General features: G+C 36.9%; 1 protein-coding gene across 4 annotated transcripts in view; it reads left to right on the top strand.

Moving 5' to 3' along the window:
- NEBL (nebulette) overlaps positions 1 to 13,625 on the top strand; it is a 246,967-nt gene that overhangs the window by 168,247 nt on the left and 65,095 nt on the right. For 2 of the 4 annotated variants that reach the window (XM_063150172.1, XM_063150181.1), the window contains exons 5-7: positions 2,579 to 2,689; positions 10,371 to 10,472; positions 12,064 to 12,165. The exons of the other annotated variants lie outside the window; for them this stretch is intronic. In XM_063150172.1, the coding sequence (XP_063006242.1) occupies positions 2,579 to 2,689; positions 10,371 to 10,472; positions 12,064 to 12,165 (315 nt within the window). The remainder of the gene's footprint in view (positions 1 to 2,578; positions 2,690 to 10,370; positions 10,473 to 12,063; positions 12,166 to 13,625) is intronic. 4 annotated transcript variants of the gene reach the window in all.

The following is a 13,625-nucleotide window of genomic DNA, read 5'->3' on the forward strand; positions in this document are numbered from 1 at the left end:
ATAATTTCCAATCATATTACACATTATCAAATTGATTTATGTAATTTTCCAGGTTTTTTTGTGGTAGGAAATGTCATATTGAATATTTTCTCTCTGTTATGGTGGTAGGTATTAGTCTTCTGGACTGCCATATTTCTGTTTTATACAATTACATTGGATAACCTAATTCTCTATATGGAGATTAAAGTGATGTTTTTGGTGTTCTTGAACATTTCCTTCTATGAAATCCTACTTTGTGGATTTTAAGTTCAGAGCACATCTTACTGACTATAAATGGAAATAAAAATAAAAATGTCGTAGTGTTTAATGTATGCCAAAACAGGGGGCCAGTCAGAGCTGGGTTAAAGGAACACAAAACCTTCCTTAATGCAGCTTCCTATTGACACACTGGTGTAAAAGAGAGAAGAAAAATAAAAAATGAGTACTTACAAATTGGTTCAATCTGAAGTCATACCTACTTAAATAATTGCCTTGTATTTCTCAAGTTAATAAATGGCACCACTACAGGGTAAAGGTTATGTCAGTGACCTATAATGCTTGCTCTCTGTGTAGAGTAGTTTCATATGTAGATTTGATTAAGAAAATTCAGTTTAGCTAAAACTTGAAAATCAGCATGAGTTGAGAAATAAATGTATGCATACTAACCTATAAAATAATGTTACTAAGAATATTGATGAAATAATGATAAATATTTTTTCATGCTTACTTGGAAGCGATTTACAAATCTGGGAATAGCTCTGCACTAAACTGTCCCAAGCTAAACTAGACAGCTATTGAACCCCTCCTAGCCTAGGACTGCAACAAGACTGCTTCAGTGAGTTAATGAAAATAATGGGAAAAGATAGGAAGAACAGATGCCAAAGCAAGTGAAATATTGCTACATTAAGCTAAAGAAATGGTCATCCTTTCCCAAGACAGCGGATACTCATAATTTCTGCTAAATTTCTCACGCTGAGAGTTGATGTGTTACTGTGTTTTCATATCTTGGATACATAGCCTATTCACCAAGGGAAAAATAGAGCTGTTGAACCAGCAAAATGGCAATGTAATAAAATATCTGTAAATTAGTAGATCTTGGAAGTAACCGTATGGGTCTTCTGTTCATAATGGCATTAAGAGAGGAACATCTCAAAAGTGTAAGCAAGGAGAATTAGCAAAAGAGTTTTTGTGGCATATGTTTGTATAGTAATTCCACTTTTGTGGGGAATCATTTGTTAGTGGAGCTTCAGTTGTGTTAAGGATTATGTGCTTTTCCATTTGCAAGATGTAAAGAGTGTAGGCAAGTTATGGACTCTGTTTCACTGTCAGTTGTGTTTGTTCCTGCAGAAGGCTGATTGTGTTAGACTGGATAAGGAGGTGGCACATTTTAAGGTTCCTGATTTGATACTTTTGTTCACATAGTAGCAGTGAAAAAATACCCTTACTCCCTTCTTGTCTTAATGTCTCAGCCTGTATATCATTTTGTAATCTGAGATAGTCAGGGCAGATAGTAACATATTGCTTTGGGCACACTACTCTGTAACTCAGATGGAATCTTGCTTTAAGCAAAACCAGATACAGCATTTTCTCACAATTCTAGTATCCTGTCCTAAAAGAGTCTGAATCTCTGTAGTTGAGAGTTTCCGTCTCAAAACTTTCACAGTATTCTTTTATTGCTACCATGGGTTTTTGTGTCAATCCTTCTCCTCCTAATCAGCTTTCTATCTTATTTAATACTTGCTGTTTTCTTATGGATTATTTTAATGCTTGCTCATGAGAGCTATTAGAGAATGAGTTTTCTTGATGGTTGCTACTTTTTAGGCATCGAAACCTGGTGAATTTTCCTTAATATAAGCCTAAGAGCTTCTGACAAGGATAAGTGTAAGATGGGCTTTGCAGGCAGTTGTAGTGTGTGAGTGTGTGTGTAAGTATAACACAGTACAGTGAAAGATGGATGAATGCCCAACAGTGAGTTCCATTTCTATTATAAAAGTAAAGGTGTTTATAAATTCACAATTCAATTCCATTTTCATTTACTATGATGACAATTGAATGTAAATATTATTTTTCTTTGTGAACCTGGGGCTAAGTCAAAATGCATATTGTGCTGGTTGCTTCCCAACAGTGGAAGAAATAGAACTGTGGGCAATGGGTTTATAATAAACAGTAAAACTGTTTGTTTATGACAAATGCATAAAATATTTTTTTCTCTGAAAATGGAGAATAATTATATAGCTGATTGCTTCAAGTGTGTGTTTAAAAAAAAAAAAAGCTGGCTTTTGATTATGTTTTCCCTGGGCTGTCTTCTCACCTTGTTAAGCTTAATTTTCTGTTTGTATATTACTATTTCTTTCCCCTGTCTACTCATGCATCTGTTGCAATAACATAGGCAGAGAAATCTCACTGCTGACTATGCCTCATATGTCTCTGTTTTGGGTGGAAGCTGCTCTCATTTCAGTGTTCTGGACCCATGAAGGAGTTAAATTATTTATTAAGTTTCTTCCTGAATACAGGTAGACTACACCACTAGGTTTAACCTAGCTCATGTTATTATACCTGCTCTTCTCAGGTCACAAAAGTATAATGTTGCTCTTTTCAGGTTCTCTATAAACAAAAACATGATGCTGAGAAAGGATTTTCAGACTATGCACGTATGAGGGAACCTCCAGATGTTAAACATGCCATGGAAGTCAGTAAACACCAGAGTGATGTAAGTACTCTCCCATCTGAAATGAGTGTGCTTGTTTTGGGTAGATACATCTGCTACAGCTTACTGAAATGAATTGGACATGGAATATTTCCATATTTCCTTAGTTGCTATTTTTTATAAATTATTTGCTCTGAAGTAACTTAGGACATGGTGTGTGTATAAAATGTGCTATGAGTAACAGTATATGAATTTTATTCTGAATGCAGTGGAAAAGGATAGTTACTGTTTATCAATAGTAACTAACTGCTATCACTTTGAAATAAAATTGCAGGCACAGGTTTTCTGAATTCACTTGTAGCTACTTTTGAAATGCATTCTTTGTTTAAATGAACACCAGTGTTGTTTCAGTGTCCTCGTCTGCCAGTACTTGGGCAGTTCTTCAGGGGTGCTGTGTAGAGGAGACAAGTGAGCTGTTTCTGCCCTGCTCTTGCACTCTTTTATGCATATGAATAAGTTTTTTCTTATCTCCTGAATATGTATCAAGTGAGTTTTCCAAAGAATTTAATGGACAAATAAATGATTTATTTTAAAGAATTTGAGCTGTAGTGTTCAGTTTGATGCCTGCACTGGTTTATACCATTTGACCAAAGTATTTATTCTTGTAGTTTTATTTAGATAACTTACAAATAAATAGGAGTACTTAGCAGTATTTTGAAAGTTGATTGCCTTTTTTTTTTTTCAGCTGCTTGTTAGCTTCCTGAAGTTCTGAAGGTTTTCACAATATCAAAACCTAATAATAGTCTTTATATTTCTCATTAGAATCAGGTCATGTTTGATTTCGTGGTCAAGCTAGCAAATACTAGCTCAATGCATCATTGCTTGGGGCAGAAATGCTGCCCAGATTAGTCTTGAATGATACAGACACAACCTTGAAGAAAAATTTATGTTAGTTTTAGGTTTTGTAAAAACTTACTTGTCAGAAAAACAAATTTTAGGAGAAGATTGGTTAAAATAGTGATGCCATTTTAAGGGGTACACAAAGCTTTTTAGGAATAGCTGATGCGTAACCTGAAAAGTTATGATCCAGTTCCATTCTTGTTTAGGTAACCAAATCAATTGAGGCAGGCATGTCATTTTACAACACTTTTTTATTAGATAAATGGGATATTTATTTGCTGCTAACAATGTAGAAAACATAGCTTGGATGTTAATTTCAAATTATCTTAAATTTACCCCATCTTCTCCTACTAACAGTGCAACAAACACTCTAAGATTATGAGGGCTGAAAACTAAATGTCAGTGCTAGATGTATGTCTGTGTGCAGAATCTTGACAGCTGGCTGCTGATTAAAAGGCTGCTGGAAAACTTCAGGGAAGCATTATGTTTGAAGAATAATTTTTTTTCTGCTGCTGGGAAATACCTGCAATGGAATTCCCAGCAGTAATTTGCAACCTGCCTTGATTACAGAATTCCCTCTTCCTGTCAAACACTGTCCATTTCTGCTGTTGGAAGCATCAGGGTGTCACGCTGACAGAGCCTAGAGCTGGGAATGTGAATGCCTTTCCCCAGAAGCAAGAGGTTTTTTATTTACCTAGCAGTAGGAATGATGGTAAACTGCTAGGAAAGGAAATAATGCTGGAAAAATGTGAATCCCTCTCAGAGAAGGGACTAGGAGGCACTAGGAGGAATATGAGACAAGTTCCTGTAGCAAATTCATCATACTCGGAGCGTTAGTATGCTAGTGCAAAACCTATTCCCCTTCTACAGCTGTATATCACCTGCTAATAGAATTAAGGAGAGCAGGTTACAGATGTGAGGATAAATGAAATGCAGTTGTTTCATCTTTCACCCTTAAAACAAGCAAAAAAAAAAAAAAAAAAGGAAATGAAGGAAAGCATGGGAGGGAAGGATGTTTTGATAAATGAGAACTTTTAACAGCATGTTAGAAATAATGAAAAAATATGAGGGAAATTATTTTCAGCCTGAGCAAACTTCAAAAAATCAAATAAGTCATCCAAATGCAACACAAAACTCTAACCAGTTAGTTTAATGTGTTAAAGAACAGATTCTTTCTGGTTGCTCATGAGTAGCTGCAGTGCAATGGACAAATACCTATCACACATAAGGGAGCAAGTTATGTAAATCTGGTTATTGCTCAGCAGAAGCACACATCTCTTGTGGGTAATATTTGGGCATCATGGTGCATAGCTGAGGATTTCTTCTTTTGTAAGTACAGGTTTAATTAAGAACCACGTGAGTTTTCATCTCAGAGTCAGAACATGGAACAGCGATCATCCCAAATGTGGAGCATTTGTCTTTCCACACTATTTCAGGGTATCTGTGTAATCACAGCTTTGAAAGTGCAGAGGAAAAGAAGGGAAACTACTGGGCAGGTAGAAGGACAAAGCTCTTTTATCCACCATTCAGCACAGTTTACCTGTGGGAGCAGAATGCATGTTTACCTACAATGCTCTGCCAACTCAATTCAACCTTTACATGGAGGGTTTGCATCTAAGAGGATTAGGATGTGTTTAAGATTATTTACTCAGCCTTTAAATAAAGCTGACATTTATACTGAACTCTGTGAAATGTCCAATTTCCTTTAAAAATTAAAACTGTATTCAGCTCACCATACATTTGTGCTGACATTTTGAAACTGTCAAGTGCTGTAGGCCTTCACACCACTTTGAATATCATTAACATTCTGGGCATGTTTACAGGCATCATTAATATGTTTGGGCAGAAACTGGGTAACGGGGAAATACTGTAAAAACTCCTGAACAATGTGATCATGTCTCATAAAATAATTTTTCTCTTTTTCATACTTAGTCTGAAGAAAATTGCTCTCAAATGAACACAAGTAACTTTTCTAATGACAGGAAATATACTTTAAAAAGAATTGAATACCACATAATGTTTGAAGGCAAGCATGTTTATCCAAACCAGAGTACCTTTCTCTATAAATTGTGTTTGTGTTTTGTGAAATGAATGTTAATGATGTGACTTTGGCACACAAAGTCATTTTCAGAAAAGTGAAGCAGGGACCATCAGCCTACTTTTTCTGTGCTGAGCTGATCAGTTAACTCATCTGGAAGTTTCCAAACCTGGGACCAAAACTAAGCGGTGGTCTTAAAACAGTGTCATGTCACATTTTTGCTTTATGTGTATCTGAGTACCACGTGAATGGAAGGATGTAGCTGAATGGTGAAATGACATGACAGCTACATTTCTAAAGCAAAGAAAGCATTTGCTATGTTGGGTCCATGTGGAAGCTACACACAGCATTTGATGAAGGTACTCAAAGCTCTGCATCATGATTTTGTCTGTTCCATGACCTGGTCCATCACTGGGCATTTTGAATACGAAGACCATGTTAATATTTGTACAGCAGTTTAAATGTTCTGCTTTGTTAAAAGGACTGATTCTCCTCACAACATTACATCGTATGAAATAAGGATGTGATCTTCTGATTTTACAAATAAGAAAACTGCAATACACTCATCTATGGACATTTAAAAGGCAGTTTGCACATTTGATTTTAAGGCCCTGGTATCTTTTCTCTTATACTTATCTACAAAGAGTGCTTTTTTAGAAATATTAGTTGACAGCTGGGCAAACTTCTGATGTGTATATATACACTTTCCACTCCACATGAGGTCAGTAATGATAATTTTTATGTTTCACTCACCATCTAAATTTGAATATTTAAGATGTCTATATTGTCTTAGGAGTAAGTTGTTTTTCATTTTCAGGGCATAAGGCAGTCACAGTCACACACACAAAAAACTACATTCTTTCTGATAAGACCAAATCAGCAGATCCTTAAGTGAATGTGCTTAAACATCATCAGTAACATACCCAAATGTTAATGTTTGTTTTGGGGCAGATCATGGTAAATTCAGGCTTCTTCTGTCTCTCTGTTCAGCATCTGTGTTAGAAAAATCACCATTCACTGACAAACTTTCTGCTGACAGTGGTTGTCAACAGCAGGTCCCCCTGGACCACTTCCAACTGGTGCTGAAAATGATGTTTACTCCTGGTGTAATTGGGACCAATCAGTTTTAAGGTCCATTACTGGAAAGGATGACTGCATCAATCTGTAATGGGCCAGAAATGTGTTTGTCTCTTTTACACAAGCCGGAAAACAGTTTTCAACATCATTTGAGCAGGAATTAGTAAAGCTGTTGCCAATGATGATTGTCACCAGCTAGTCATTTTCTTAGTGTTGATGGACCCCAAAGTGTAGATGAGAGGAAAGAGAGCAGAGACACAGCTGACAGGCCATTAGTTAGTGGCCTTAACAGCTCTTAGAAAATGCTAATCAGGGACAAACAGTAAGAGACAAATTCTTGTGCCGACAGGTGTGCCCAATTTCTCGCTGAATTCTTAAGAAGGCAAAATGTGTCCATAGATGCTTGTGTATATTTGAGTAATTTATTATGTATTTTTGGGCTAGTTTGGTGTTGGAATAAATGAGAAGATAAAAGATTTCAAGAAGGGTCTGAATCTCTTAAACCCAGGTTTGCTTGGCTCACCATGTAGAAGTTTCTGTTTGTTGATTGATAGTCTGAGATGTTTTGCAGCATTGTTAGAAATCTGTTTACTTTATGGCACTGAAGTGCATTCCACTGGTATTCATGTAAGGGGAAGCATCTTGCAGACCCTGCTGGAGTAACTAGATCAGCAAGTTTTTCCTCAGTGGACCTTATGCATTTTATAAGTGCTCGAGGTTTGGCCTATTAAAATCAGTTTGGTAATTATGAGCAGGCCCTGAATATTCTCCATGCTTTGCAAAAACCAGTTGCAATTCACATTTGAGTATGTGAGTATGTAATCACATTTGGGATTAAGGATGAGAAATTATTTTGTTCCAGTTAGAGCTTCACAATAATATTCAACAATATAACCACTTTTTATTGTAATTTCAAACTGGGTAGAAACCCACTTTAAATTTAGTTAGTATCTGTAATTTACTGTTTTCAGCTTCACAACTCAAGATGGTACATTTTTTTTCCTTTTTAGTTGCTCCTTCTTCCTTGCTTGCATTTCCCACTGATTGGCCATAACTCTCCATCTAGGTCTTTCACTGCTGCTCTAAAATTGTTATCTCAATTACTTTTCCTATGCAAGATTCAGCTGGAACAATTTTTTTGTATACTGTGGTCCTCGTGAAGTGGAGCAATTCTTGAGCCTTTGCTGATTGTTTTTTTGGTAGAGCCTGAGCAACCCTTTGAAGTGAAGACTGAGTAAGGAAATTGTGTAATGCCTGGAAATTCCAGTCAGGGTATGAGCCTTTTGGCTGAACCAGCTCAGGACAAAAGATGGCTTCTTCTCTGGGTGCTTCTGCTGATTCATTTTTTTTTGTTGCTTTTCCCCCCTCATGGGCTTCTTCACTTTCCATCTTCTGATGCCCATGGGTGCACGCACCAAGCTGGTTGCTTTGCCCTGTCTACATCTGTTCCCCTGCTCTCTCAGAATAGCTCTGGTTTTACTGTTCTAACATAGCACTATTAAAAAAAAAAATCACTAGATGGAACAGAATAGCAGCTGTGTAATGGAGGCCAGCAGAGTGTCCCAATGGGAGAGGGTCAGCATCCAGGGATTGAGGTTATTCAGGAAATGGGAAACATATTTTTTCTTTCTTTGGCCTACCTCTGACAAACTACTGTTCTGCTGCATAACATTTTTATTCTCACTGGAGTATGACAAGCTGCAGAATGGAGCAAATATATATTGCAGACATTTGTAAAATGCTAGATGACTTTCCCTCGGACATAAGTAATAGGTATACTGGTTTAGGTGCAGGAAGAATAATAATTCACTCAGGGAAAGACATAGCAATTGGCCTTGCATCTAATATAATTGGAAATGGTGAAATATAAAGGACTGTCACTGTCTTATTTCTCCCCCCTTCCTTTCCCCGAAATTAACCACAATCCATTATTTCATGTACTATATGATCATGTCATTTGGGAGCAATAAGGGACCACATTTCCTCAACTTTATCACCACTGTTCTTGATTCTCTGATGTTAAATTCACTACATTCCTAATTTCTATTTTGAGCACATATGCTGGCCCTTAATTTGCAATTTACATGGATCATAGGGTGCTATTCAAAAACCTGTTTCTGCTGCCTTTGTGGTTTTCACCTCACCTCATGTGGTCATTAGGATGAACAGCATATAATTAGCTAAATTCATGTAAAGTCCTGAATTGCAAATGCTTCTCTATATCTCTAGTTTCTTAAAAATCAGAGAAAATCTAAACATAACTAAAACAAAAGTTCCAGTGGTTTACACCAGCTGGAAGAATCAACTTTTGCTTTGTATGTATGTGATAATTTGGGCTGAATGCATCAAACCTATTTATTTGGTTTTTTTATTAGTGATTACACTAGTGTGTCACAGCAGATTAAAAATTATATGTTCTATTTGTGGGCAGGCAGCCAACAGTGAAGCCTGTTTAGCTTGTCTGCTTAGCTGAAGCCATATGGACACAAAATTACTTTCCTGTTGCATGTAAGATATTTGCCAAAAAGTGAATTTTTTTCCTTTTCTTTTTGCAATACCATTTCTATGAAGTATATTTGTCACTGACTACTGCAGTTTATGAGTTTGTTGCATTGTACCCAGAGTGAAACTTTACATTGGAAGTAGGAGCAGAGGTTACAATAAGAAACTTCAAGCTGAGAACTTTCTTGCTGGTGAAATACTATCTTGAGATGTTGATTAACTTTGTGAAGCAACAAAAGAAAATCTAAAAGATTTCCCAGTAAAGGATGAAATATTTTTTTACTTTCTATTTCCTCTAAACTTTGTGTTCTCCAACTTCTGCCTGAAACTTCAATTTGTCAGACACTTTTGAATGCCAGGGACAGAATGTCATTAAGAATAATTCAATAAGACAGTCCTTGGAAATTGGCTTAGATTGGCACATGTGCTAGGGCAGGAAGAAGTTGACAAACGTTGAAGAGGGAAAACCAGGATAACTTATGGAGCTCTATGATGTCCCTGAGGTCTGTGCTGCTCCTGTGATTGCTTTGCTAAATGGAGAATGTTTGGACTCTCCTATCTGTGGTTGAGCCTTCTGGCCAAAGGTTTCTGAGCCCATTCATTTTGGTTGTGACTTTGCACAAACAGAAAGAGTCAATTGTGTACTCAACATGCTGGAGCATCCAGCCTTCTTGTTCCCATGATAGTGCAAAGGAGCAAGTCAGTGGCGTTGTGGGGATGCTGGGGTGGAGTTGTATCATTGAATTCCATACGAGCTTCATGTCTGTCTAGTACTGACAAAGAAACTCATTATGACAGAATTACAGTTTCTCTTCCGTGTAGCTGCAATCTGCTAAGCTGCAGTACTCAGTATCAGAGGAGGAGCTAATTTATATTAAAAATGGGTACAACATAGTAAAAAAAAACCCTATACTCTTAAAAGTCCTGTGAAATTTTATGGTAAAACCTAATATTTGTGTCTTTGCAATGCTTTTAATTTTCCACTGTGCTTCTAAGCAAAACCAGTTTTCTTTTTCAAATTGTATTTTATGCTTCTGAATTTATTCCTTATCATGTTGCCTTGTGTGTGGGTCTTACCTTACAGTCCCTGTCAAGCAGAACTCTGTTGGAATAAATTAGGTGGAGTTCTCTTTAGTTTGATGTCTGATTTGACCAGTCATTCAAAGCTTATATGTAGACTTCAAACTTTATTGTTTATTTTAAACAAAACTCTGTTTTCTTTGACAGGTATCTTATAAGAAGGATGTGCAAGATACTCATAGGTACACTGAAGTGCTGAACAGACCAGACATAAAGAAGGCAACTGAGATAACAAAGATAATAAGTGATGTATGTTCTCCTTTTACTCTCTTTCTATTTTTTGGATATGTATTTTTTTCCCCAGTTTTGATCAGATTTTTTTTAGAATGCTACTGGAATTCTCAAATGTTTTGAACAGAAAATGTGCACCCCCAAATCTGCTAGGGAGATTTGATTAAATGAAATCCAAACATAACCAAAACAAATCAGTCTTGCCTAGCAGGCTAGAAAGCTATGGGTTTCTCCTTTTTTTAGGTGTTGACAGTATGATCTTTGAAATTATTGGTAATTGATGTAAGGACAACATGAAAATTGTTAAAGTTGGTTTTGTTTCAGCTTTATTTATGATAACCATTCTCAAGATAAGTCATGTGCTTGTATGCTATACTGCACTTCAGAAGACATCCCAAACCTTTTTTTACCTTGGTATAAGAGAAACTGGCATCCCAGGATACCCCTTCCTTTTCCCATCTCATCCAGGAGTGACAGGAAAATGTAATTCCCTTCTGTCCTTCCAAGAGCTGTTCAGATGCTGCCTCTTTCATGGGGGCTCTCCTCCCTGAACTCCCCTCTCAAATTCTTTGCCCTTCCACTGTGGCCTCGGCTAACAGGCAGGTGAAGGAGCATTTTAAGAAGCAGCAGTGTGTGATGCAGTTCAGTATTGTATTGTAGACAAGGCAAACAATATATATACTTAAAGCCCTGAGTCAAGTTTTTAAGTAGTTAATTAAATGTGAGACTGACTAGGCACATTTGGAGAGACAGATTTAAGAGATTGAAATTCACCTTTCAATATTCAAGATTTTTTGAAAACCAAGAACTTCTACTAAGTGTTCTACAGCATTGAAATTTACTAATTGCTGTTCAAGTGCTCTTAGAGTGGCTTTGGGACTTTATTTCTTCCAGTCTATTCTTACGACGTGTCCTTGCTGATTCACAGCGCTTGAGTAATGCAAGAAGCCTGTTCTAGGCCATGGGTAATTTAGGTTGTGGCATTGCAAAGCACCTATTGTTGATTCATCTGTGTTTTTTTCTGATGCATTGTGGGGAAAAATTGCAGCAGTTTGCATGGCAGGCAGTTCAGCTGCAGAGATCAGGTAACATTAACCTTGCGGGACTAATTCAGCTCTGTGACACCAGTGCAGTCTCACTGACATCCAGCGAGACCGCAGTGCTAAAACCGAGAGCGGAATTTGACCTCACAGTTCAAAAAAGTTGCCCCTCAGACTAGTTTTATTTCAAGACTGCTTTCAGCTGCTGCAAATCATCTTGGGTTAACTGTAGACCCTGTCATAAGAAATGCTGAGCCACTGTGACTCATTCTGCCTTGATCAGGAGGACAGTATTTCTCTGGCTGAAGCTGTGCATTTGGTTAAAATTGAGTTTTGTGAATGCTGCACATTGTGTTTTACAATTAATAAATATTGTATTGTTAAGGAGCTGAACCCTGAGAAGGGCTTTACTCAGAGCTGATTAGAACAGTAGTCTCAATGCAGAACATTATGTGAGACCTTTTCTTCTAGCTTTAATGCTTACATTTCTCTTGATAAACGAAACCCAAACAAATTATTAGTGATTCTTATCCCCCCCCCAATTTTTTTTTTTTTTTTTAATTTTCAAGGCAAAGTACAAGAAAGGAAGGGGAGAGCTGAATAAGGAGTCTGCTGTACTTGGAAGACCTGATTTTGAACATGCTAAAGGAATTTCAAAACTTTTAAGCCAAGTAAGATTCTCCATCATTTTACAATGATTTAATCCAAATATCTCATTCCTAGTAATGCAAAGAAATACTTAGATTTTTAGATGATTATCTCTAATGGCCTTGAAGATTATGTTCTCAGACTTTTCATTTAACATTGCAATGACTGGTAAATTTTGGATTCTTAGGAAACCAAATACACATTTTGAAGCAAAAATACGATGAACTTTGACTACAACTTTTCTCTTGTGGAGATGGTGTATATTTATACAGATTTTCTAGGATTTCTAAAATATTAACTGTATGTAATTTAGAGGCAAATTTTGCTCCTCATTTAGTTTGAGTGGAACCTTACCCTGTGATTAATCCCACTGAAGTAACTGAGGTCTTTTGTGTAGCTGCTTGCTAATGTGAGTAATGGGATCTGAATTTGGCCTGACATGTAAACCACCCGCCTTCCTTCCCCCTGAAACTGAACCTTTTATGTACTACTGTTATATATTAACCTAAAAAAAAAAAAAGGCCTTAACTAAAAAGAAATCTGAAATAGAAATATTCCTTCTTTGTCTTAGTAATTTTCTACTCATAAGATGTACACGTAAGATCTCTACTACAGATCATCTTGACATTGTGAGAACAGATTTTTCACTGCTGATCTGTTTTTTGGGTTTTTTTTCCTTTCCCCCCCTCCCTTTTTTGTCTGAAGTAGTTCTTTAACAGTGCCTTGCATAATCCTTGCTAGTAATCCTGTCCAGCTACCCTTGGAGCTTTTGAAAACCCAGGAACTGCCCTCCTGTAAGAGGAGGATAGTGCCCTTTGATTGAAGAAGGCTGTGTCAGCCTTCTCAGAGCCAAAAAACCTCTCAAGGGTAAATAGTGTATATTCCAGGACAGTCTCAATATCAGTGATATGTAAAAAATGCCTGTGATTTGGCCAGATACTAAATGTCTTCCCTAGAACTAGCATAAAATGAGAATAATGTGTCATAGAGAACAAGCTGAAAAATAGTGCAGTGTCTGCAGGAGGTAGAGCTCCTTTTGCTGTTATCCTTAGATACCTGCTGCATTCACACCATTGTAAACTTTGAAGTATTACACAAGGAGAAAAAGAAGGAAATAAATATTTTTTATTGCTTTGTTGGTGATGTGCCCAGAATCAAAATGAGTTTGTGTTTTTCAAATAGATTTCTGTCTTCTATTTTATAGTGGATCATATTCTCATTTCTCTGCTGATGGGCAAGTCTGCTAAGAGATTATTTTGTGTTTAGCATTGTGCAGGCTTGGAAGTCAGCCTGTACTTTCTAGCAAGAGCCACTGTGATGCTGCTCAGACCTGAGTGTCACTTACAGGAAATGGGACTGTCATTTAGCAAACATGTTCAATGGTTTTTAGATGGGTCCATATCCAAATTTAGTGTGTAATGTCCTTTATATCTACTCAATGGCTGCCTACACACTCCTGTCCTTGCAGCTCACTCCTTTGAGC

Source organism: Melospiza melodia, chromosome 1, assembly GCF_035770615.1.
Source record: "Melospiza melodia melodia isolate bMelMel2 chromosome 1, bMelMel2.pri, whole genome shotgun sequence".
NCBI lineage: Eukaryota > Metazoa > Chordata > Aves > Passeriformes > Passerellidae > Melospiza > Melospiza melodia.